We start from the raw sequence: 25,345 nt of genomic DNA on the forward strand, positions 1-25,345 counted from the left end.
CACTTTGAGTGCCTTTCTTCCCCCTTTTCTGTGATTTCTTGGGTAAAAGAGCAGAGGGATGTGGGTTGTTGGTGTTTAGGTGTGACAAGATCACAATCAACTTTGAGATTATAGCCAGCCATTTACAATAGGTGTTCTTCTTTGAAGACTTTAATCCTCCACAGAGCTCTAGCAGATTGCCAGGAGAATCCTCTTTCAGAGTGAAATGCTAATCTGTCTTCCTGCTGCATTTATTCCATCTGTTTATGGTCATAGGGGACACAGATCTTTATATTTCTAGCAGGCAGAGGAGACCTCAAGACTTTTTAAGGTGGTTTAGTTACCCTGCTTCATCCATGAACTGAGTTTTTTTCCAACACCACCATTTTAGATATTCAGAGATTTTAACAAGAGGGAAGTACATAGTCCTCCTAGAAGGAAGGGGTAAGAAGTGCTTGAGTTTTTTTCACGTCTCATATAAACAGGGATAATAAAAAAGGCAAGTGGGAATGAGATCAGCTTTAGAATTCTTGTTCATATACTTTACACTATTTTTAAAGTTTTCCAGCTTTCATGAAAAGATGTGTTGGATTGGCTCCAAGACACATAATGCAGCTCACTGTAATTTAATATTGTACACATTTTTATATACTAGAACAGCATTGCAGCATTATTTTAAGTACAAATCTTAGCTGTTACATTATTTTATGTTGGGGATTTTGTTTTACTGTTCATGTAAGAATTAAAAGTCCTCAACATATATACAAGTGTTGCAATAGTGTTGTCAGACCAAACCTATTTCACACAATTATTATAGTAAGGTGTGCCATAAGGGATCACCTCCATAAGTTGAGTCGAGCACAGTAAAACAGATCTTATGGATTTGAAATTTTGATACTCCCTTCTTTTACACCATTTGTCATGAAGCAGTAACTGGTTGGTTCATTTTCACTGTTGTTTCCCTGTTTCTGAGTTAGAGTAGAAAACCAGTAGAATGAGATATTCACATAACTTGAGTAATTTCATGCCCTCTGTAGTTGTCTCTTAGATTGTACATTAAAGAATTTCAGTAGTTAATCCAAGGCTACCCTTCATTGCTGTGCAATACCTGCACCCAGCTGTAGTGGCTTGGATACCAGATTTTCTCTTCACTTCAGTGAGGATTCTGAGCCTGACTGGTTTATCATCTGGTGATTCCACTGACTTCCATCAAGATGAAAAGATGGAGCCCAGGCTCTGACATTGTGTCCTGAACACCCTGTGGTTCCCAGTGTACCAACTGTGGTGCTCCAAGGCCAGCCTGCAGCGTTTGCAGTGGTGTTGCAAATTGCTGGACAGCGTCAGTGAGAAAGCCACTGGGTTCCTCAGAAACACCTGACAGGAGACAGAGGTCACTCACCTCTCTTGCTCCATTTGGGCTCTTTGCCCTGAGGCTACTCAGTCTAGGGATTCCTTACCAGCTGTAGAAGTTGAGTGTTCCAGAAAACTCAATCCTTTAGCATTGACCCTGAAAAAAGCCAAAGACCTTCAAGAGATGATCCAGACTCTTTTCCTCACCTCCATCATGAGTAAAGACTGCCTGGGGAAAATCCATCGTCCCTGAGTGGAACTCCCTGACCCTTCTACTCCCTGATCCTTCTCAAAGCAGAAGCACTGTCATAATCTGTTCAACCTCTAGTTATAAAGATATCTAGAACCACCATCTCTGCTTCTGACTGGGTTGCTCCACACAAAAAGTCAAGTGTGTAGTGGGATGTGTAGGAATGAACACTGCCAAGTGGAGACCTCTAAGAATTTAAACACACAGTCTGTAGATACTGCTTTGTCAAATATTTCTCAGGTTTCCAGTGGCTGGGTCTATATATATGTATTTTTCAGGTATATAAAATGGGAATGTACATGTAGAGTACATGTGCTCCTAGTAATTAACCAGTAATGAAGCGGGCAGTTAACTTTCTTTTTGTCATCATATCTTGCTGTGATTGTGCAGCAAACTAGTCTTGGACTGATGAAAACTCTGCTAATGCTAGGAAAAAAAACTACTCCCAGCTGCTGTTCTAGAGAAATGTTTAAAGACTTTGCTGCTCAAAATATTTTGCCATTCAACTGTTGCAGTCCTGTGGACAGAAGAGTTGTAGCTAAAGACTCTAAAAGTGTTTCATAAACTACAGTGTCCTGACTACTGCTGTGTATGTACATTTTGTTTATGTTCAAACTGTGATTCTGAGTTTCACATAGAAATTTGTCCATCATAGCCTCACATCACTTTCAGAAGTGAGGCTGTGAAGTGATGTGAGGCTTAGAATAGGTGGTCAGAAAATTGAAAGAGGGTAAGAATAAGAAAAAGAAAGTTTCACTCCAGCTGCATCAGGTGACATATTAGAATAATGTTGGGTTCTTTCATTTTGTACAGTCATTCTGATTTTCATGGGTTTTGTTTGAAACGAACAAAAGTGATAACTTCTGAATAGTTAAATTGATGCTCTTTTATTACATTCTTTTGCCTAGTAAAAAGCTGATTTTATTCACAGTCTATTCAAGCAAAACCATCCAATAAAAGTCTTATGAGAATTCACTAAATGTTTAATATAATCATCTATTAATTATTATTCACCTGGTTTCTTCACTTTCATAATGGTAGGCATTGTTGTATAGATTAGTGGGTGGGACAATAGCTGCAGTATTGATTCTGGCAGTCTTGATTTGGAGATGTCATTTTTATTTTTCCTGAATTGCTGTAGCAGTGCTGTGTAAAATAAAAGTCCAGAGGTGCTCTTCATCCTCTGTAGTGCCTGTTTTCCAGTCCTGCTTTCCCATTTTGTTGAGAGTTAGAATAGCCTTTCCTGCCTGTTAAGAGAAATGCCCTCATTCTTGGAGAAGATCCTTATTTAATTTTAATAAATTCTAGTAGACTCAGCCAGAGTTCTGTCTCACCATGCAGGTGTCAGTATCATCAGAGAACAAAAGGAAAGTTGTCTCTTGCAGAATTCAGATGACTGTCATTTATTTCCACAGTGTGAGAGCTCCTGGCCTTTCATTTGATAATTTTTCCTTTGGACTGGTGTGTGTTTAGTCTGCTGAAGGAGTGAGATGAGAAGTTCTGTCTGTGCATGAGGGGCAGTTAATTAGTGGTGGAGACTCACAACTGACTTGGGGAAGGCTCTGTGCCATCATCCCTGAAGGAAGCTGTTGGACTCGTCCAGCTGTTGGGCTGTATCTGCACTTCTGGTTTTGGTCAAGCCATACAAGAGCTTTGAGGGAAAACATCTGGGTAATTTGGATGCCTTGGATCCTCTAGACCCACATCTTTCTGGGTGTAGGGTTGGACAGAGAACAAAAATGGAGTTAGAGATGTTTGAGAGTAAACTGAGATCTGTACAAGAGTCAAGTGACTCCTCCTGCTGTGTCTGGAAGGCCCAACTCTGAAATGGGTGTCAGTGCTGCTGCAGATGTTCTCCTGTTTGATAGTAAGGGAATGAGTCTGGACCTCTGGGCATGGCAGTGGAAAGCAGGCAGAGGATTTTGCTGTAGTCCATGTTCTTGGTGTGTCCTGTAATGTGAGCACGTTGCTATTTTATTTAAATGTTTCCTGCAGGCAAAATTACATCAATATTAATTCAGCTGTGATGTAAAATTGCTTGTCTGTCTGTAAGAGTTAATAAATAAATACCTTTTCAGAGCTTGAGTATTTTATTCTGTAAAAACTCTACTGAGTATTTAAATGAGGCTATAAGTTATTGAATTAGACATGAGTACCTACCAATGGTAAAAACTGTTCAAAATGCTGTTTCAGATCACTTCATTGGGGAAATTTTGATGATGCCCCTTATCTCAGTGGTGGAAGTAATTTCTATTTGTTATTAGTCACGCTTGTCATCCTGGAAGAACTACAAATTGTAAAACCAATATGGAATTATTAGAGTTAAGTAGAAGGTAAAATTTGATTTTTTACTTAGTTTAGTCTGCACAGAGATAAACCTTACACAAAGCTTGGAGGAGTTTCTGTGCTAAATGTGACACAGTCTTCCATGTTGTCCACTGATGATAATTTACTGGTTTTTAAGTGCTGTGCTCCTCTGAAAGACTGGGGTGGGCAACATTCTTGGTTTTTTGAATAAAAGACAGTATACATTCAAACTAAATTTCGAAACTGTCCTTGGAAGCTTTTTGTTATACTTGTGGCTTTGTTTAACTCCACTGCTCAACTGTGGCAATGAAAAACATTTCCAGTTCTGTAAGCAAGAGACTACAGAAGTATTTTTGTCACTCTCAGATTCTCTTAAGCTTTTTTAGAAATCCACTTTTTGATGATCTTTTCAATGGGGATGTGACATAGGGGAAATATGGAAATACTGTTTTCTGACCAAGGATAGCTAAATAAGAACATTAAGTTTACAGAGTGTCTGTTAGTGTGGTCACGCTCTGTGATGTGCTGTGGAACTGCTGTCTTTATTCCTGATTTTTGTCTTCTCTTTGATTGGAATCATAGACAGTGGTTTTCTCCTTTTTTGGGATATTGTCTTTAAACAAGATACGAGTAATGGATTTTCAATACCAGTGGCTAACATACCTAGTGTCCATTTTAGAGTTAAGACAAGAAATGCAAATACACAGTAATAGGATCTATCTTCTGGCATAGCAAAAGCCTAGCTTAAAATATGTGCTGATATTTAGTGGTCAGTCCAGTCTTTGGCTTTTCAGTTTGATCACTGTTTTTGTAGATGATGAAGATGAACATACTGTTATGAGACAGGGATCTTTGTTTGTTATGAATTCAGTGTAGATACAAGGTGTGTGACTTACCACCATCACCATAGGATTCCAGGGAAGTTTAGATGAGATGTGAGAGAGCTTAGCTCAGGTGCAGGTTTGTCCCTTCAGCGCTTCACTTGCTCATTTTCCATGTGTTGGCAGAAAAGTAGGGTACTGGGTAAGGCAAGCCTTTCTGAAGGATTGTAATAGAGGAAGCATCAGTTCCACAATAAAAATTTAATAATTTTTTTAAGCCTATCTGCTCTTAAGTTCTGTTTAAAGAAGTCAAATAATGCTTTAGGTACATACAGTTGTTGCATTGTCTAGAGGAAGTTCTGTGCCTTTGGTTTACTTTGCCCTTGATGAGACAAAAGCCTGTAAGAATTTTAGAGCAGAAGTTGTTTTGCTGAAGGATTCAAAAATGATAATTTATGTGTGTTGTGAGTAAAAGTCTGTGAAAAATATTTGTTGAATTTTGCACTGCATCTGCTAACCTTTTGTCCCTCTAAATAATACTGCACTTTTGAGAGTAGGAATTAAATCAATGTGCCTAAAAAGTGTAATTTTAAGCACTGTAGTTAATCCCTGTCCCACGTCCCTCTGCTGCTTGCTCCACAGCGGGTCCAGTTCTTGCTGGACTGCCCTGTCACCTGGCCACTTGGTGTCAACCTGTGGGGTTTCCTGGGACGGCAGATAGGACTGTGCTCCCTGGCCTAGGGGCTCAAATCTACCCTCAGTGAGGCTGGTTCTTCCTGTTGCTCTTGTTGTGTGACCAGTGGTATATGGGAAGGGATTTTGTCTCAATCTGTCACTGGATTTCAGGCAACAGTGACTCTTAGCTTCCTTCTTAATTCCTCTGTGACTTTAATTCTATTATCTTTTAGTTGCATTTCAGCTGACCTAGTTTTATGCAGTGGCCTGAGAGACAAAACAGTCCTGTTTAGAGTCTTTTGTTTCTGCTCCAAGGTGGAGTTGTTAGATGGCATTTCTGTTTTGTCTGGTACAGTGCCATCATGAACAGGGACAAGTGAGAGAGGATTTGAAGGTAAGGAAATAGAATCAGAGCTGTCTTCACACATCATGGGAATATGAAAGAAAGTTGCTGCATGAGGAGATGGCAGGCTTTTATATCTCCATTTGGAAGTAATGGAGCAACTGGTATTATTTGAGTCCTTGCATGGCACTGGTGCTAGGAAAGGGAGTAGAAAGAGGAAAAAGGACCAAGTAGGTGCAGTGGGAGAAGACGTGTGTGATCTATCCAAGGCCTTCTGTTCTGCTGTTCTCGGGGGGTCTGCTCTGCTGGAATCGAAAGCAACCTGGCTGTTCTTAGTGAAGTTGCACTAATTTTGTAACTAATTTGTGAGTCATCTTTTCTGAAATATCAGATATGTTAGTGTACTTCATGCAGCAAATTAGTTTCTGTAAATTAATAGAAAAGATTAGACTTTCAAATACACCAGGATATCTGGAGTTCATAATTACCCAATCGTTGAAGAATCAAAAGCCATTCACCAAAAATGTTACGTGTAAACCATTATTTTAATATGTTCTTCTGTAACAGTGCTTTTTGATCCACTTTGTTAGCCATATAAAAAACATTGATTATAAAGTAATAGTTCAGTAAAAAATAATTTTTTAATCTGTGTTTTTCTTTCAGGGCAATTAAAGCATTTCAGGAGGCGCTTTATGTTGATCCCAGCTTTTGTCGAGCCAAGGAAATTCATTTGCGACTTGGGCTTATGTTCAAAGTGAACACAGACTATGAGTCTAGTTTAAAGGTAGGTTTAAGTCCTTTCAAATTGAATTAACATTCTTTACAAGTCATGTGTTGCATCTTAAAGCTGCAAGGAATGCATAAGCACAGAACAGTCACAGAACACCTGCTATAGAAATAGGAGTGCTTTAGTGTGAAGTGTCCTAGTCTAAACAGAATGAGGATAGGTTTGAGGTGTGTGAGATGCTACATTCCAGATCAAAAATTCGGTGTAGGGCTCTTGGTAAAATAATGAACTTTGGGAGAGACTAAGGTTGTACCTAAAGCTGAAGGGGGAAAAAAAAAAACCCAGCAGTTTGGATTATTTTATATTTTATTTTTATATTTCTGGTTTTTTCCCTCTAGCTTCCTTGTTGTAAACTGGAAGTTCTTGGAATTAGTAAACTAGAAAGTTTTTATGCAAAATAATGTCATTTTCTAACATAATTGTTACTTTTCTAGCAGTTAATTATTCATTCATGTCCTGGCTTGAGAGTCAGCTTCTAAGGCAACAGTTTCTGGCTAATCAGTTGGAAACGGTTCGTGGTAATACAGCACTTTGTTTCTTCTGTACTTCTTCATATTCCTTACTACTTAGATTCTTTTCTGGTCTCTGATTGTAATCTGTCATTTTATCTCCCTCCACTCAACACATTGGCCCATGTTTTTCCTCTTTCCATTTTCTACTTTACCCATATGTCCTTTCCTTCCTGGCCTCTAAATTTAGCTGTTATGTGTCTTGGAAAAAGGAAGTATTCTTTTAATGGTGTTGCGTGTGGTGGGAAACACACTTGCAGGACTGAGAATTTTGTAATTAAGTGTAATTTATAAGCACATTCCTGCATATTAATCTTTCCTAAAAATTACTGGAAATAATAAGTGTTTTGTTTTCAAGACTCTTACTGCTTCCTTTTCTTGGCAGATTGTTTTCTTGGGTTGTCAGAATCACATTGTTCAAGATGTGAAAGAGTAGAATGTTACTCTCAATTTTTCCTTTCAGCATTTGTGATAGAGGGAAGCAGTTCTCTCCCCAGGTTTCCCTTTTCATCCAGAGTCCAAGGTTTCACCTACAGAAACAGGTGGAGTTGGAAATCGTGTAAAGGAGTAGAAAAGATTCCATGCAATGAATGGTGAAAGAGAGCAAGGAGAGGTAGAGGTAGATCACTGTTGAGAAAGGGATTATGTGTGAGCTTGGGTGATCCTATTTCCTTGCAGTTTGGCACAGATTTGGTATTTCGTGGTATAAAAGAAGTGCTGAGTATGTTTTTGGTTTTATTTTTAAAGAAGTTGGGACAAAACAAGATAAAATTTACAAGGAGGTGGTCATCTTGTAATCAAGTAGTAGAAGAAACTCAGTGATCCTAAAGGTCTTTCCCAACCTAGTTGATTTTAATTTTATGATTTTAGTTCCTGATATAAATTGATCAAGAAATAGATAACATTTTTCTTCTGTGCCATAAAATACACAATTCTGTCAGTGAATCAGGTATTTAAATAAATAGTATGGTAACTCAGTCTAAATCATTTCTTGTGTTTGATGTTCACAACTTTGCAAAACAACTCAGTCACTATGAGGATTTTGAGTATACCAAACTTCAAGTTTTCAAAACACAAGCTACAAATGGGAAAAACACAGAAATAGTATTTTGAAAACAGAAAGAAATTAATCTTTTTTAATGCAAAGTTATCATGATTCCAGTGCTTTTATGTGGCATGTGGTTAAGTCACTTTAAGAAAACAAATGGCCACAACAAAAGCAGGTTACCCTGCAGCAGAGGGATGCTCTTCAAAGGATGGTGAAACAGGATCGGTGTCTGCATTAAAGATGGTTTCATGTTTTTCTTAAAGCAATATAACTGCAGGTTGTTCCTAGAAGTTTGTCTCCTTTTCCACCTTGCAGTCTTGATTACATCATTCAGCACCTTCAGCCACATTGAATTGAGTGATTTTTCATTTTTTTGCATTTCCCCATTTGCAGACTAGGGTGGATGAGAAATCTGAGCCAGCTGAGCTTGAGATTGCCCAGTTGGTACATCCAGTGCAAGGCTGATGGAATGGGAAGGAGGGGATAGAGCTGTCTTACCCCTCTGCTTCAAAATGTAATGAGAAACTGCTCTGGAATTACCAACTGAGATACCTGAAGCAGAGTTTCTGGTTTGCTTCCTTAGCTATGGAGGTTGCAATCCTTAGTAAAGAATAACAGGAACAAAAGAAAAGATCCAGTGGAACAATCCACTCGGTCTCAAGCACTTGAGCTTGTTTCCAGGTCAGTGTAGCTGTGGATTTAAGGTACAGTCCAAAGACACCTACTTTGTTTGAAAACAAAGTATTACTGATTGAAACTTACCAGTTTATACATAACAATGTGTCAACTGAGAAGACTAGAACAGAACTGTAGCTTCTTTAAAAGCCAATCTGACTGTGATTTTAAAAAAACCACATTGTAAACCAGAACTCTGAGTGACAGGAGTATTAGAGGCAAGTCAGAAAATGCTTCCTTAGCGAAGAGAACGAAGTGAAATGCTGGTGCACTGGTTATGCTCAAGCATGGGGAGAGTAAAATGGGGAAGGGATGTGAGGAAAGAGTGTGAAAGATGTTTTCACACAATGTCTGTCTCGTCCTCTTGAGACACAGAGTATCTCATCTTTGAACAAAAGAAAGATAAGAAACCCAGAACAATGAGAAGACAAAGTTGTCTTGTGCCTTCTTTGGTTTTATGGACCTTTTAAAAAAGATGCAGGATTTTAGAGGGTAATTTTTGGGGGTTGGGATCCAGCCTGCTAGTGGCTGGCCTCGAGCACAGACCCTTTCTTTCCCTGGGGCTCTTTGCCCAGTTTGAGCTCGCTGTTCACACGGAGGCAGAAAGTGGAAGTAACTTTTCATCTGGTATTTGCTTGTGACTGCTCTGGATTTCACAGATTGTACCAACGTTGCATTAAAGTACTTCAAAATATCATAATGTTTTTGATGGTATTTAAACATTCATGTTAAGTCTGTAATTGCTAAGAATAAACCATTGCCAACAGATGAGTCATTGTCAGTAAGAGTCATTGTCAGTAAGAGTCTTCAGTCAAAGGGGGAAGATGGGAGTCTGAAGGTCATATATTCCATGTTTTTCACAATTTTAGAGCATTAACATAAATCATCTGTATTTTATGTAAGCAATTTAAGCACAAAATTAATTTTTACTATTTTAAGATGTTGATGATCAAGATAATTGCTAGAGTGCTGTTTAACAAGCATAAAATCAACTCCCAGTGTTTTTTCAAAATCAATTACTGGTTTTGCCTGTTCTGCAGTTAAGACTTGCAAATTACTATGAGAACCCTTGACTTTCTCTGTTACCCATTGCCATAAGCTCTTGCAACACCAGTGCTGTTGAAAATTACTTGGCCTTCAGGCTTACATTAAGGAAACAAAAAAGTATCCCTTCTGGTTGAAAAGAAAATGGTCCTTGTGTAACCTGACAGATGGGGCAGTGTTACCTTCAGAGGCAAGACGTGAAAGCTGAATTTGCCCTATTCATCAGAAAAGTACAATTAATTCCAAAATGAGCTGGCAGCGACTTGGAGGGATGGATTTTTTTTTTTAATTGATGACTGTAGCAACAACATGCTACTAAGGTTTACCTCACAGTCCAACTTTTTCACAGCTTACTACATCCTGCTGCTCCTTTCCTGTTCACCGTTTCCTACAAATGACACAAGGAATACTGTGTTCAGTGGTGGTAGGTGTGGTGGCACTGTGATAATCTGAAAGGGAAATAAAGCAAGATCTCTAGGAATATAATGTATCTTTTTATTCATTGGATAGATGTAGTTGGAAAAAACATTCATACTTCTGAGTACATGCCACATTATTTCTGGCATGTCACTCTCTGTCCTGGTCATTTTCCTATTTATAGAATATATTTTTTCAGTTTTGGCCTCCATCTTTGGCATAGTGTATGTAATCATCTTGTCTTGCATGTGTGTCTCAGTTGTTCTCTGAAGTATTACTGAATCTTAAACAATTTCTAGCAAATATGTGGGAATTAAAGATTACAAAGAGCATTTCCTAGGACATTCCCCTATGACATACTGCTCCAGAGCCTTTTGAGATCTGGGAGCTGAGCACCAGGTGACAGCTATGGGAAGCCAGTCTCCCTTCTGGTGCTCATCCTGCTTGGTGTCATTGAAGTCTTGTAGCGTTTTTGGTGGGGAATTAGAGCCATGATCCTGAAAGCCCTTTGAATACAGAATTCATACTTACAGGGAAAAAAGAAATCTTTGTTTTTTATATTTATTAGATTGATAACATTGAAGGAACAGTGGGGGCCAGAGGGCAGATTTTCTGAGGATTTGGTTTTATGAGGGGAAGCTTTGTTTGCTTTTGTTTGGAGATTTGTGGTGGGGGGGGGATTGTGTGGTTTTTGTTGGATTTTGTTTGGTTTTTGGGTTGGTTTTTTTTTAATGTAGGAATGCTGGACATCAGCAGCTTGGTTTATAGCAAACAAAGCAATGTTTTGCTTTGGGAATTTTACTTGGTTTTATTACAGGTGCACCCTGTACCCAGTAACAAAACTGTTAGAAGAATGAGAACTAAATTTCTCATGTTATCAATTATCTGCCTTTTAGTAGAAATACTGTCTTTCACTTACAGAATTTTTTCCTACTTCTTTACACACAAAACAGTTATTCTAGTAGTTTGCTTTAGGCTTATGCTTTCATCTTGCCTGTAAATCATCAATTTAAATATAATTTTAATTTTTTAATTATTCTTCTAAAGATTCTCATTTTTTCATAATGTTAAGACATGCTGCTTATATTAGGATAAGAAAAAGGCTACAAAAGAATTAAAATTTATTGGGAAAACATGCATGAATTTTATGAATATGCATGAAATATAAAGAAATTAAATACTGATGTACCAATGAACGGCTTGAAGTACTTATTTATAGTCAGACACTTTTCTATCACTTATTCAAATATTTGTCTTTATATATATATTTATGAAAGATATTTTTAGCTAGTGCAGCTATTATGTGCCAGCACATAGCTGTTGTAGACATATCATTCATTTTTTATGTTCTCTCTGAGTAATAAGTAAACAAGTATTTAGGAAAGTGAAAATTTGTGATTTTGAGCCTTCATGGGCTGTTTTACCACCTAGTTATCTTTCATGTGGGCTTAGATTAGTAATTTTAAACACTGTACATTGAAACCTTAATGTGTTTTAATTACTAAAAATAACTAGTCAAAGTATATGTGCTTGTGAGAAGTTCTAGTTTCTTATGTATGGTTTTATGTCTATAATTGTATGAGAAACAGCTGCTTTTTTAGGTAAAAACCAAAGCGAAGGGCTTTGGCTTTTGCAAGTTGGATATCCAAGATTTCAAGCACTTCACACAGAAAGTGTTTTGTGGAAAGCATAATGAAATTGATCAAAATATAATTTCAATAAAAATGTAAGTGGATGGAAAGCAGCATTTGGGATTGAAATTTCTCTCTTAGTCTTTGTAGTTTGCATATGTCAATGGTGGAAAGACACATACAAGAAGTAAAACCATGGAAGTTTTTTAATGCAGCATGGCACTGTAATGAAACTGCAGGAGAGTTATTAGTGTGACTGGTTTTGACAGTGGATAATGATACCACAATGTCTGGCCTACAGAGTGTTCTCTTTTGTTCTCTCTTACCTAGTTTCACTCGGGTTTTTAACTAATTCCTGTAAAAGAGAATTACATGTATATTTTAGAAATGTCCCAATTACAAAGAGGAGTAAGTGCTAAAATCGAATTGCCGTGCTGTGTGGTGTCTTCGGTCATTTGGGAGGTCGGGAAGACCACATCATGGGAAGAGGAAAAGTTGATTCAGAACTTGAGCATTCAAGCTGAGGATATTGGTGCTGGGTGGAGCAACCCAGGATTTATGGACAGACTGGGGAGTGATATGGTGGAGAGGAGTGCTGTGGAAAGGAGCCTGGGGGTCCTGGTTGATGGCAAGTTGAATATGAGTCAGCAGTGCCCTGGCAGCCAGGAGGGACATCCCTCACCTGAGGGGCATCAGGCACAGCATCGCCAGCTGGGCAAGGGAGGGGATTGTCCTGCTCTGCTCTGCTCTGCTCTGCTCTGCACTGCACTGGGGCAGCCTCACCTCGAGTGCTGGGAGCAGTTTTGGGCACCACAGTATAAAAAAGACATGAAGCTAATGGGGAGTATCCAAAGGAGGGCAGTGGGGATGGTGAAGGGTCTTGAGGGGAAGCCGTGTGAGGAGCAGCTGAGGGTACTTGTTCAGCCTGGAGGAGACTGAGGGGAGACCTCACTGCAGTTACAAGTTCCTTGTGAGGAGCAGAGGAAGGGCAGGCACTGATCTCCTCTCTGTGGTGACAGTGACAAGACCTGAGGGAATGGCCTGAAGCTGTGTCAGTGGAGGTTTAGGTTGGATATGAGGAAAAAGGTTCTTTCCCCAAAGAGTGGTTGGGCCCTGGAACAGGCTCCCCAGGGCAGTGATCACAGCACCAAGCCTGGCAAAGCTCAAGGAGTGTTTGGACAACGCTCTCAGGCACATGGTGTGAGTCTCGGGGATGGTGCTGTGCAAGGCCAGGAGTTGGACTCGATGATCCTTTTGGGTCCTTTCCAACCCAGGATATTCAGTGATTCTGGTGCACTTCATTCATGGACCTTGTCCATAAGAGGCATCTGGGTCTGGACTGATGCAGCTTTATTAGGTGTAACTGTAACTGCAGGCTTGGCAAGCAGGGCACCAGAAATCATCGCAGTGTAGCCACAGGTTGCCGGCAAGGACTGAGCTGTGCTTTCCATGCAGTCTAGACGGCTGTGGGGGCTGGAGGCTGAGTCCTGGAACGACCCCAGCTCCGGGCGGATCAGCTCCATGGCCGTGCTGGTGGTGCGGCAGTGGCGGCAGGCTCCCAGCCATCCCGTTTCCCTGTGGCATTTTGTTGCTGCTGGCAGTCTTTCAGGCTGTTAGCACAGGAACAGCTAAATTCTGATGTTGCAGAAATAATGCATAAAATGTGGAGGCAAACATGAGTGTTGAGATAGCTTTGTGAAAATCACTAGGTAAGATATTGGTCAGTAAATACAAATGCAGCCCTTTTTTGGCTTGCAGAAATACAGCTTGTATGATCTTTCTGTTTGAAAATAATTTTTCTCTTAGAGCTTGTCAGAACAAGGGATTTTTTCAGAGCGCACTGCTCCTATTCAGTTTATATGTATATGTGGCCTTTGTTCCTTCTGTCCTCGAGCAGTTTTTTTCTCCTCTGTCTGTTGGTTTTTTTTTAATGTTGGACAAAAAGTACCTGAGTGTTTACACTATGCAAACCTTTATCTCGCAAGCTGAATTTGTTCTGAGCTCAGAAAGCAGCGGAGAGCAGCAGGATGAGCTGCTGTAGCAGCACATGGAGCTTGTCCTCTCCTGACCCTCTCCCCTGGTCCCAGAGATGCCTGGCAAATGGAGGCTTGGCACTCTGCCCTGGCTGGTTACACAAGGCTCTCCGTGTCCTACTTATCTGAACAAAAGCTGCTCTGAGCAACACGGGCATCACACCTAGGTCACATAGGCAGAAAAAGCCATCTCCTGACAGAATTTTACTGAGTCATGATGGAGCTTTCCTTCATGGTAAGTCGGTGAGGATTGTCAGGTTTCAGGTGATGGCTTGCCTTGCTTGCTGAATAAATGCAGAGCCGAGAGCTATTAAACTTGCTGATGTCACCCTGGAGAGGAGGAGGGAGTAGAATCACTATGTTGAGGTCTCAGGTTTGGGTGTAAACAGAGACAGTACTGAAAATCTCGCACTGAAAAGAAAAGGGTTCGTTTTGCTTTTATCATTAATTGATTAAAGAAACAACAAAACCTGGGGTACTTGCCTCTTAAAATTGTAAAGAATCAGTGTTGATTCTATGAGAGAAAGCATGTTAAGTTACCTAAATCAGTGTCAGATTACTATTACTTTACTGCCAGTCCTAGTGCTTTCATCAGTTCTCTTTACATGGAATCCACTGTACTTCTCATCCTTGGAAAGGTTATCTTCAGAATTGTTTCCACAATCATGGGCAAGTCAAGGGCTCTAGAGGAGATGGAATAGGCTGTAGATAACTCTGCAATTACAGATGGCTACAAATCAAGGTGATTTAGGGCTTGGATGATCTTAAAGGTCTTTTCTAACCTAAACGGTTCTGTGATTGTGCCTTGAGCCGCAGCCCTTGAGGAGAGCCTGTTAGTTTTTAACATTCAGAACACTGCCTTCTAGGTAAATCCTCTTACTGGGGATTTGAATTTCTATAGACTGCTGTCTGCCTTGAGGTATTGTGTGTCGTCTCTGAGCTGCAGCGGCCTCTCCTGCATAACAACTATTCCACACAGCAGTAGCCAGCTCAGTGCTGCAATATTTGAGAGGGGTGCAGATGTTTGCCAGCCGCTGCTGTTGGTTGCAGAAATGGAAGTTGGAAATTACTACTATTTTTTTAATTTTGTGGTGCTGGTAATTGTGATTAGTGGATCTGCTTTTGGCTGACAAGGTCGATGTGTTAGAATTCGTGCATGGGGGTTTTTTGTCTGATTTTGAATACTTAACGGGGAGCTATGTATTATTTATCCGGCAAGAGGTGTAGGTTTGCTTGTGTAGGTGCATTTCAGAGGTTCTTGGTTTGAAAGGTTCTGGGGTTTCTGTGTATTGCTTTTAATTGTGATAACTGTCTAGTGCTAACGGTGTATTTTTCTGTAATTACTGGCTTTGGTTTATCAATTTCTTTACTGTTCGTAGATTACTGAACAGTACAAGTAGAAATTTACCACACTTAGAAAATTTTCATAATGTGGATTTCGAATTTCACAAGTTGGCTACTGTAGCAGTGAATGTTTAAATTTTTAGGAGGCATTGCTGAGAATTATTTCTGCTTTTATTTTTTTTTACTGTATAGCACTTGATACTATTGGCATATTTATATATTAAAATGATTGGATTTTCTTATATGGTTGCCTGCATTCTCTTAGTGAGTCTCACTGCAATAACCCTTCAGAAAAGCTGCTACAGAACAGTTGTCAATCTTTTCTCTTTAGATCTGCTTATTTTTTATAATGGCACTGCTAGGTGAGAGCAAATCTGTTCCATTCTGCTTTATCTTTTCATAGTAATTTTAAGTGATGGTGCAAGATGACACATCTGTACAGGAAGGATTTTGTACCTTTTAGATTGGTAACACTCAGTTGTACAGGCCAGAGCCTTTTTTTTCTTTTGGCAGGCAAAATGCAATTTAAGATAGAGCATTTTATTTTTATTTAGGTTTGTTTTTTTTAAAGTTGCCTGCTTAGTAGAATCACTATGGTAACAGACTAAAGGATGTCTCTGAGACACTCAACCTGCATTGCAATGTAAGTGAGGGGAGACTGTAAGTTGTCTGCCTGCTGATCAGTAGAGAAAGGAACAGGCACAGCAGAGAAATAAGCTAATAATTAATATTTGTAAGCTATTATTTAATGCTTGTGCTTAGGTTAAAATGTTATTTTACAATGTGAATCCATTGGTTTTTGTGTTCTCTTCTGGGGGGATATTACTAAAATGTTCATTATAAATCATGAATTTGTGTTGTTATTCGGCTTGAGTTTGGTTCATTTCTTAAATGCTGTTATATGTTACAAATAATAATGATGAATTGAGTGAGGAGGAAGCTGCATCAGTGTATGTCAGAGCCCATGGGAGTGTCAGCATTCTTCTTGTCTTGTTATGGGTAATACATTAATTTTCTAATTTTTTGTCCCTGCTAAAATTAGGGTTTTTGGGAAAAGTGATGGTCTGATAAAATCTTACAAATCTCAGAGATGGGTTTTATACAGACATGCTGTACACAAGGAGTTACTATGACCATGAGGAAAGTTAAGTAGCATCTAATAGCTCTGAATACAACAATACTGAAAATGTGTTGCATATATCCATTGATAAAGATTTTTTTTCTTCCCAGCTACACCAGTAGGCTCCCAGTGCCACCTAGTTTGGCATCCTGAATAGTTGGAGCTAAGTTACCTTTTTTAAGCTAAGAAAACAAAGCATACTAAAGCGTCAATCATGTTTTGTGTGTTAGAAATCACCTGACACTGTGTTTTGTAAATAATTGTATTTATTAACAGTAGTATTTCACAGGGTAACTCCTGGGCTCTGTATTCCTAGGCCTTATTCTCTGTTGAACTAATATGTCAGTCAAAATTTTACACCGTGTGGGGATTTTCTTGGAAGTTTATGGAACAGAGGCACTGGAGTTTCTATGCCTGTTCCATTCATTTTAAAACACTTGGGTCTCAAACTCAGTAGTGATCAATGAATTAACATGACACTTGCAGACAGACTTCATTGCTCTGCTTTTGTGACCTTCTTTATGGAAGAGTGAAAAACTTACCTCAGAACTAAGAATGCAGATACGTTTTAAAAGATATTTTTCATGTTCCTTGAGGAAAAGTGATGAAAATTAAACAAGCTTTAATGTTTAACTGAAGTTTTCTCAACATCTGGAAGAGAGGATATGAGAACTTCTGAACTCCTTAAGAACTCATGTTTTCATGTAGAGGTATTCGAATTAAATGCTTGACAAGAGTTCAGTTTTTTAAAGACTTAAAATTCACTCATTTTTTAGGAATAGTGTTCTATTTTTCTAGATAGATTGAGAACTTAAGTATTAATCTCTGTGAGGCTATGAGCTGGTGTATCTGCAGTCCCAGCTGTGGATTTAAACTTGATCTTCCAGTTTCGACCATTCATTTGATGCATTCATCCTTCCAGATGCTACTCCAGTTGTTTCGTGAAGGTGTCTGTTGCCATCTTAAATTACTAGAAGCATTGCAGTGTTGGCAATAAAAAAAATTTACTCTCCTCTAGTAAGCAGTTGAACAAAAATTGAAAACTGTTTTCTTTAAGACACATGGTAAAATGCAGTATTGATTTTCAAGTACAGATTGATTTACTCTTAGTAGTTTGCCCAAGTGTTAGTATTACTTTGTTTGAAAAAGCAAATAATTCTTTTTTCTTTCCAGCATTTTCAGTTAGCTTTGATTGACTGCAACCCCTGCACTTTGTCTAACGCTGAAAGTAAGTAACCAATAAGTATTTCTTTTGTTGTGGATTTGTTTTAAGTCTTATGCTCACGACTGTATCAATTTTTAATGAACAGGTGCTTCAAAATCAAAATAATTGGTATGGAGAGAGGGAGACTACAAAACCTGTCTCCTCTCTCGAGGGAGACATGTTCCAGTGGAATTGTGCATTGTTTCAGTAAATGGAATAAGTAAAAATTGAGACTTAGCCTATTCATTACTCTGAAGACTTGAATTCTGGAGGAAACTTACTGTTTGACCGCTTTTTATTTATTTATAAACCGAGTGCTTGTGCCGTGGCACACATTTAATTGTAATTATTTAAAACTTTGCATCATCTTGATAATCTGTAAATTTTCAGTGATTATTTTCATGCCAGGTAAATTTATAGACCTAAAATTCAGCATCAATCTTAGACTGTAGAAATAAGGAAAGGTAAAAAACTCAGTATTTTGTTTTATTTGATGCTGACTGTGTATTAGTCTGTATTTGAACATTTTAATCTTTAGTGCAGTGTGATCTGTCACAGGCAGCAGGTACTGCTGGCTGTAACAGAGTGTCCTGCAGGTATTTATCCACAGTTAGTGGAATTGTATGCAAGAATAAACACGTGTTTCTCCGTGTTTTGGAGTCTGTAAGAATTAAAAGGCAGAGAGTTGTGAAGGAGATGATTCCTTCAGGTTTTAAGGTATCTTCATGCTGTGGAGCTTAAGTTACTAATTAAGTCTTAACTTCAGAGGCATCGGATAAAATATTTAAAAGCATTTCTTTATGAATGGGATGGAATTGTGAATGTTCTGTGATCAAGGGTAGTGAAAGGAAGTTTGTTCACATGGCTGAAACCACTGGCTGTATCAAAGAGCCAGCTGTGCTTCAAGGCCGTCTTCAAAGCTTTGTCACTTATCAGGAACAGGCACAGATAATTTTGTAAAAATTCGCAGAATTCTCCCTGAGTCAATAGGCTTTTATTGCTTTTCTGCCAGACACGTGATTCTGTATTGTATTTCATGTTTGTTCATACTCTTTCTCACTAACTTTATCGGTTTTCACTAAATCTCTGGATTTCTGTAAGGTTTTCCTAACCCTTCCCTCCTAGTCCTCTCTGCCCCCAGATTTTTGTAGAGGGGTGGCCCCATGTAAAGGCTTCACTGCCTGACAAACCCAAACGAAGAGAGTGAAGAGGAATGAGAGGGGCTTGGTCAGGTCCCCCTGTGCTGTTCTGGGAAGGAGAACCGCACCCCCTGCCCTGGGGTGTTGAGTACCCTCACTAAATGCTCTATTTAATCCTCCCCCTTGCATTTCTAAAGGCTGGGTGAGTAGCGGCATTACACTGAGGGTGCTCCTAGCAGAAATGTTTGAGTGCTAAGCATCTCCTCTTCCTATTTAGGCAGTCTCTAATGTGACACCTTTAATTTTCCTTTCCCCTCCAAGGCATCACTTCATCTTGGAGCTTCACACTGAAAGGGTTTTGTTAGGAGAGGAAAAAAATAGAGAGATTTTTTAGATAATGAACTCTGGAAACAAAAGCAGGGTTTTTCTTTCATCAGTACAGAGTGAAGTTTGATGATGCAGTGAACATAATGGGTGTGTTATGTGCCCTTTAGCAAGGAACACAAAAAGTTTATTAAAATTTTAGATGATGCATTTCATTCTGACCTGGTTTCCAAAGTGCATTCGGCTTCTGTCTTTATAGTGAAGGACAAAGCAGTGCACAAAGGAAGACTTTTTTCCCTCCCTTACGACCCAGAGTGAAACCCTGAACTCCCTATTACCTGTATGGTAATTTGGTGTCACACTATTCTGTAGCTTCAAGGGAAAGAAATCTGTGTAATTGAAATAAATTGGGCTTGACTCAAACACAGGTATTTTCTTATTTGTAATCCTCAAGAACATGGAGCAAAAGTCTGTCTCAAAGGAACTTTTCTTTCCTCATCAAAGCAGAATGAGGATTACATTCATCTCAATTAGCTTTAGCTATCTACTGGTTCATGGATAGTCTAGATTAGCAGTTCTCAAGTCTTTTTTGTGATGATTTGAGCAGTGTGAGGGTAATTTTCCCTCTGCTTTTACTCCTGAGCAACTTTCATTTCTCTTTTTCCGCCCAGCAATCCTCTTACCTGCAGGAGGTGCTGGTAGTATTATGGCATTCTGGACAATTTGTATGAGGAATTGAAAATGCTTTACAGTAATAATCAGAATATCACCTGCAATTAACACTTAGTTGAGTTTAACAGGGGAAAGACAATTCCTAAAAAGGAAGAAAAAGCCACTTAAATTTAAGATCCCATGTAAAACTGGCAGTGCGTAACATAATGTTCTGTAACCCAGCTAGTCTGTGCCTTGGCAGCTGAATGAAAATGTTTATTTCTAGCTTGGTTATGTACAGAAAGTATTACCTGTGTTCTCTTACCTCAGCTTCAAGAGATTTTATTGCTAAGTTTACTGAAAGGCTAGTGGGGACTCTGTTTCAAAATACAAATAAAATCCATGGACTGCTTTTCTCAATATCTGTTCGCAATTTTTGTGCTTTGTTAGGATACAGATTCATTTTCTGTCAGGTCTGGTATGTTAAGTGTAATATATCAATGTAAAAAAATACTCTTTTGGTGTCTTCAAAATGTAGTATTTCTTGGGTTTGCATTGATAAATTTGAAACGTCGTTTATCCCTCACTTCAAAGCAACACATTGTAATTGCTGTTGTTCCTTAAAACTAATAATTTTGATTTTCCCACTCTTACAGTTCAGTTTCACATTGCCCACTTATATGAAATCCAGGTAAGCTTTAAGCTCATTTTTGTAAGGTGTGGTTGAGTTTTAAACTATGTGATGTAATCAATCGGTGGAATTCAGATTACGGATGCTCTAGTAAAGTTAGTCTTAAGTCTTGAATCACTCAAGAAACTTTATTTGCTTTGGCTAAATTAAAAACATTTTTATGTGGAGTGTCATGCTAAAAAATGGAATAGCTATCTTAATAAACACATATTTGCTAATCTCCCAATTATAGTGCAAAAAAAAAAAATCCCAAAATACAACTTTTAGGAAAATTCTTTTATGATATTATAATTATATTTATATTTAAAAGGTTATATACTGATTTTAAATTATGAAGTTTCTCAATTCATGCATATATATATTCATATTGTTTCTCATATACACACACAGTTGCCCAGGTGCCTTTTAAGTATAATTGACATGAAATTTTCAAATTTAAGTGTAATTTTAAAAGTTTTTAAATTTGCAAATTAAATTGGTGCATGTGACATTAGGGATCTGAGGTCAATAGCAAATAGAGCTGTGTTACTAATTCTGTGTCAGATGCTACCACAGAGCTTTTCAGGTGAATTTTTGGGAAATTACAGGACTTCCTGAGCTTCCAGAATATGAGTAAATTGAAACCAAGTGGCTACTGAGATAGCTATGATATATTTGAGATTTGACTGGCTGGGTACGTAATGTAGATGTTGTGCCCTTTTACCACGTGTCTAGGTATCATATGTCTGAGGAAGGGATGTGACATGAAAACAAAACCTGTTGTAAATGAAATGGATGACAGACATAAACTGTATTTTCAGTCACTTAGAAAGTAAGTGCTGTCTTTTGATGGCACAGTGAAAAGTGGCCTTAGGTATTTCTGTATAAATAAAAAATATAAATCTGATAAACAGAACATTTTTCTTCTGAATGCTTTTGGTGCAAAGCCGTATGACAGGACAGCAATATCCCATCCCAACGCACCATTAAGCAACTTCATGGATTGTTGTGGTTCTTACTTGGCCACCATCCAGATTCCATTCAACACATTAGTTCTGTTTTACTCCAGCACATCAGAAGGAAGTTAAACAGCCCAGGTCACCGTGCCAGGTGTCCTGTGTAAGTGTGTGACCACTGTTAGCTGTGCTTAAGCTGTGCTTTCTGGCTGAGAAATACAGGCAGCAGGAGCTTTGTTTTAGTGCAAGTCAGAGCAAAAAAGTTTCAGTGCATTCTGCTCTTTGGTTTGTCTCACAGTTCTGGTTGGGAGGGGTATCTTGTTTTCTGGAATTTGACCAGAACATAAAGAGAACCAAAAGAGTCCTGGCTTCATTCTTAATATTATCTCTGACATAATGAGAGAGGTTTTGGAGGCAGGCTGGCTGCTCGGTTTCTTTTGCGGGACACAGTGAAACAGTTTTTTGAGTCCCTCCATATACTTGAAAATTATCTACTCTCTTAATATTAATGAAAAAGTTAATTCATTCCTTAATTAAGTACCACAGTACTGCACTTCAAATGATGGATTGCCAGGCTCTGCACAAGAGACAAGCCTGGTGCTGATGAGAATTAGCAGTGGTTTTTATGGTGTTTAATGCTGGTTTCTGTTATTTCACGTGTGAAAGTGAGATGGCTTGTACGGTGTCTATGGAAAGATGCTGGATTGGCTTCTCCTCCCCTTTTCCATTTCTAAGACCATTCATGATGCAGCCAAACATCAAGGACTTTGGAGTTAGCATATTGATTTCCCTGTGAGGGTGGTGAGGGCCTGGCACAGGTTGCCCAGAGGAGCTGGGGCTGCCCCATCCCTGAAAGTGTCCAAGGTCAGGTGAGACAGAGCTTTGAGCAACCTCATCTAGTGGAAGGTGTCCCTGCCCATGGCAGGGGGTTGGAATTAGATGATCTTTAAGGTCCTTTCCAACCCAAACCATTCTGATTCTATGAAATAAAACCAAATGTAAACATTGTGACAGGTTTTGTTAGTATTTTAAGGCATCTAGGTAAACAGATTTCTAAAGGGTAAATGCTGTAACAAATAACAAAAGTAAAAAATACTCTAGCTCTGGAAAACCTGCTCTATTTTGATAGGCCTTTCTGAAACCTCCTGAGCCTATAAATATATTTTTCAAAGTGTGACTATTAGGCACTAACATTTACCTAATTTGACATCTGGATTGCTGCCTCTGCTGTCATGCTCTACAGTGAACTTCTGTTCATTTGCTTAACATCCATAGTCATAAACTACAAATTTTGTTCCCGATGCTAAATTTAAAATTTTTTCCTGATTGTTTTTCTTTTGCTGGACATGGATATTTTATTTATTTATATTATTTGTTTTCTTACCAGTTGTCTGCATTTCATGAACACCAATTAAAAATCTTTTCTACCAACTTCCCCTTGTTCCATTTGAAAGTATGTAATTGCTGCTTTAATTTTTCTTCCTGACTAGAATAAGGTTTTAAAATCACCAGAGTTGTCTTTTGTGATTTTGAGATTTCAAGAACTTGATAACATTTTTAAGTTCTAGTAGGTATTTAATTGTTTAGAGTCTTCTTCCCAGTTGTCCCTTCAAAACACCAATACTCATTACTGTGTACTCCTTGCTTAAAACAAATGTAATTAAGCCATGGTCATTTGCATTTAGGTGGCCCCATTTATTTTAATACTCTCTTCATCTGTTTGCCAGGATGAAGTCTAATGTTGAATTATCTGAAAGCATATTTGTGGAAGAGGAGGCACAGAACAGTTTAAAATTTAAAATACGTTCACTTTTAGGCAATTATTGTTAGGGAATGCAAAGATAAATGCTGAAATTATTAGCAAATAATTTATCATGTAATGATTGAGAAGTCTTAACCTTTAATATATACAAAACAGCTCATACAGTTCACAGAAGTCAAGAAAGACCCAATCCTAACCTGGAAATGTGTTCTCTGTACCCACACCTGTTTGTATAGGGAATTGAAAATTGAGTGTTTCCAGACTGTAGGCACACCTAAACTACACAGCAGATAATAAGATGTCATACCTTTATTATCTAGGCATAATCCTTTTAATTCTACATGCGGTGGGACTCTTACCAGAACAACAAATATCTTGAAAGAGGCAGTTCAAAAATACCGAAGGAAGGAAAGAGGCAAAATTATACCAGGCACCAATTACTGATGATCTTTGTTTTTGTTACAAATTTTCTGGGAGGAATTTGTGTGGGGTTTTCTCAGATGTAGATGCACATTCAAGTATTCCCCTTAAAAGCAGAATATTCATTGTAGTGTAAGAAGCATAATGCATGTATGAGGAATTGACAAAATTTAATAATTTGCAAATTTCCCTCAATTATTTTAAGTAGTCAGTTTCTATTAAAATACTCTATTTATGGAAGTTATTCTCTTACCTTATATATACATCACTCATAAAAGCTTTCATATGCACTGTATGCAAAAAAAAAAAATTCTAGAATTTTTTGTCAATGTGTTTGTGTGCTGTCAGTGCTGTGAAATTGTTGCTATTGGTGATCTGTTGTAAGCTCTATGATTAATCCATTTACTTTTTTCCTTTTGCAGAGAAAGTATCACTCTGCAAAGGAAGCTTATGAACAGCTTTTGCAGATCGAAAACCTTCCTGCACAAGTAAAAGCAACTGTCTTACAGCAGTTAGGTATGTAAAATTAACTTCTATTTTCCTCTGTGTTACATTTTTTCCATCTTTGCCTTCAGCAGTGTTTTTTAAGGCTCCGTTTCCAAAGCGAGTCTTAGGCACACTGCGCACGGTACGTGAGATTTTCACCCAAGTAGAACATGTAGCAGTAGACAGTCAAGTAAATAAGAGAGGAGGAAAATATTTTAATTAAACTTACAAAATTAAAAAGCTCTTAGGCTTGCTGCAGTATGTGTGTTAGGTTTTGGGCAGTGAGAGGGTGGTCTTTCAGAGAAAGAGGGCAGCAGTTGGAATTCTGTGTTCTCTGTTCTGCCTCTGATAACATCCCTTGAATAGCCAGGCTAAATGCAGTAAACCTAAATACTCTGTGTCAGACTAGAAGAACATGGCAACTAAAAAATTTACATTTTCTTTCTCTTTAATTATACAAGATAATGAAAGCCTATTTCTGTAACTAAAAGGTTTATCATGGGGTTCCGTAAAAAAACCCACATAAGAAGTGAAAAGGAATTACTGTTTTTTAAATTGTCATTTTCCATGTTTATAGAAAGCTGATAAATAATTTTTAGATAATCTAAAAAGTGGGTAGAATAAAATGCTTTTGTCCTTCATGCCATATAAAAGTATTTCCAGAATATTTTGTTAAAATTGTTCAACCCAGTACAGAACTTCTTCATTCACCTTCTCCATGTTCTTCATCTGATTTATTATTCTATATATTAATTTAGCCTGCTTATGCCCATTATTTTTTTTTTCCCCTCTTCACATAATGGTCATTTAACTCAAATTTGTAACTGGCTTTAAGTTATAGCCACAGTGCTTTCTTTTTCTGTGATGCAGGTTGTGTATGGATTTGGAGTGGGATAATTTGTACCCTGTGACAAAATGTCAAAATCAGTGGGCTAATTTTGAGTCATCTCTGTGAAATCACAAGTGAAACTGCTGGAGGAGTTTGCTGCAGGACTCTGGGTGCTGCTCTTTTTGCTCTCACAGGGCAGTGTTGCTTACATCTCAGTAAGCCCTTTGAATTTTTTTTTTTTTTTTTTGTTTGGTATTATGTCACCTAGTACAGATTGTCAGCAGTTTCATCCAGAAAGGCTGTGCATCTGATCAGTGGAAGACAGGCTTCTCAAAAGAGCTGACGAGTTCTTTTTCATCTCTATTTGATGTATGTTGCCATAATAGAAGCAAAGTCACGTGGTTGTATTCATAAAATCCTGCCACAGGTCTCTGTGCTAGCAGTAAGAGCAGTGACTTTGAGAATTGTCTACTGTCTGAAAACTGGATTAACTCTCTTTATTTCAATCAGCGTAGGTCACCCAGTTTTGTTGTGTGGGTATCTGCTATGTGGAGAAAGGGATAGAGTGGTC

The 25,345-nt window shown here is 38.3% G+C and overlaps 1 protein-coding gene across 19 annotated transcripts in view; it reads left to right on the forward strand.

Moving 5' to 3' along the window:
* Nucleotides 1–25,345, forward strand: part of KDM6A (lysine demethylase 6A) — a 151,949-nt gene that overhangs the window by 74,743 nt on the left and 51,861 nt on the right. For 8 of the 19 annotated variants that reach the window (XR_005601989.1, XR_005601993.1, XR_005601992.1 and 5 more), the window contains exons 6-9: nt 6,389–6,509; nt 17,507–17,561; nt 20,308–20,342; nt 23,882–23,975. Coding sequence is in view for 7 of the 19 variants with exons in the window: in XM_039552549.1 (XP_039408483.1) it covers nt 6,389–6,509; nt 17,507–17,561; nt 20,308–20,342; nt 23,882–23,975 (305 nt within the window). In the remaining 12 variants the exon portion in view is untranslated. Of the gene's footprint in view, nt 1–6,388; nt 6,510–14,083; nt 14,105–15,836; nt 15,857–15,924; nt 16,213–17,506; nt 17,562–20,307; nt 20,343–22,664; nt 22,731–23,881; nt 23,976–25,345 lie in introns of those variants that run through there. The other 11 variants (XR_005601988.1, XR_005601991.1, XR_005601990.1 and 8 more) reach the window with 5 other exon arrangements.

The sequence above is a fragment of the Corvus cornix genome, chromosome 1 (assembly GCF_000738735.6).
Source record: "Corvus cornix cornix isolate S_Up_H32 chromosome 1, ASM73873v5, whole genome shotgun sequence".
NCBI lineage: Eukaryota > Metazoa > Chordata > Aves > Passeriformes > Corvidae > Corvus > Corvus cornix.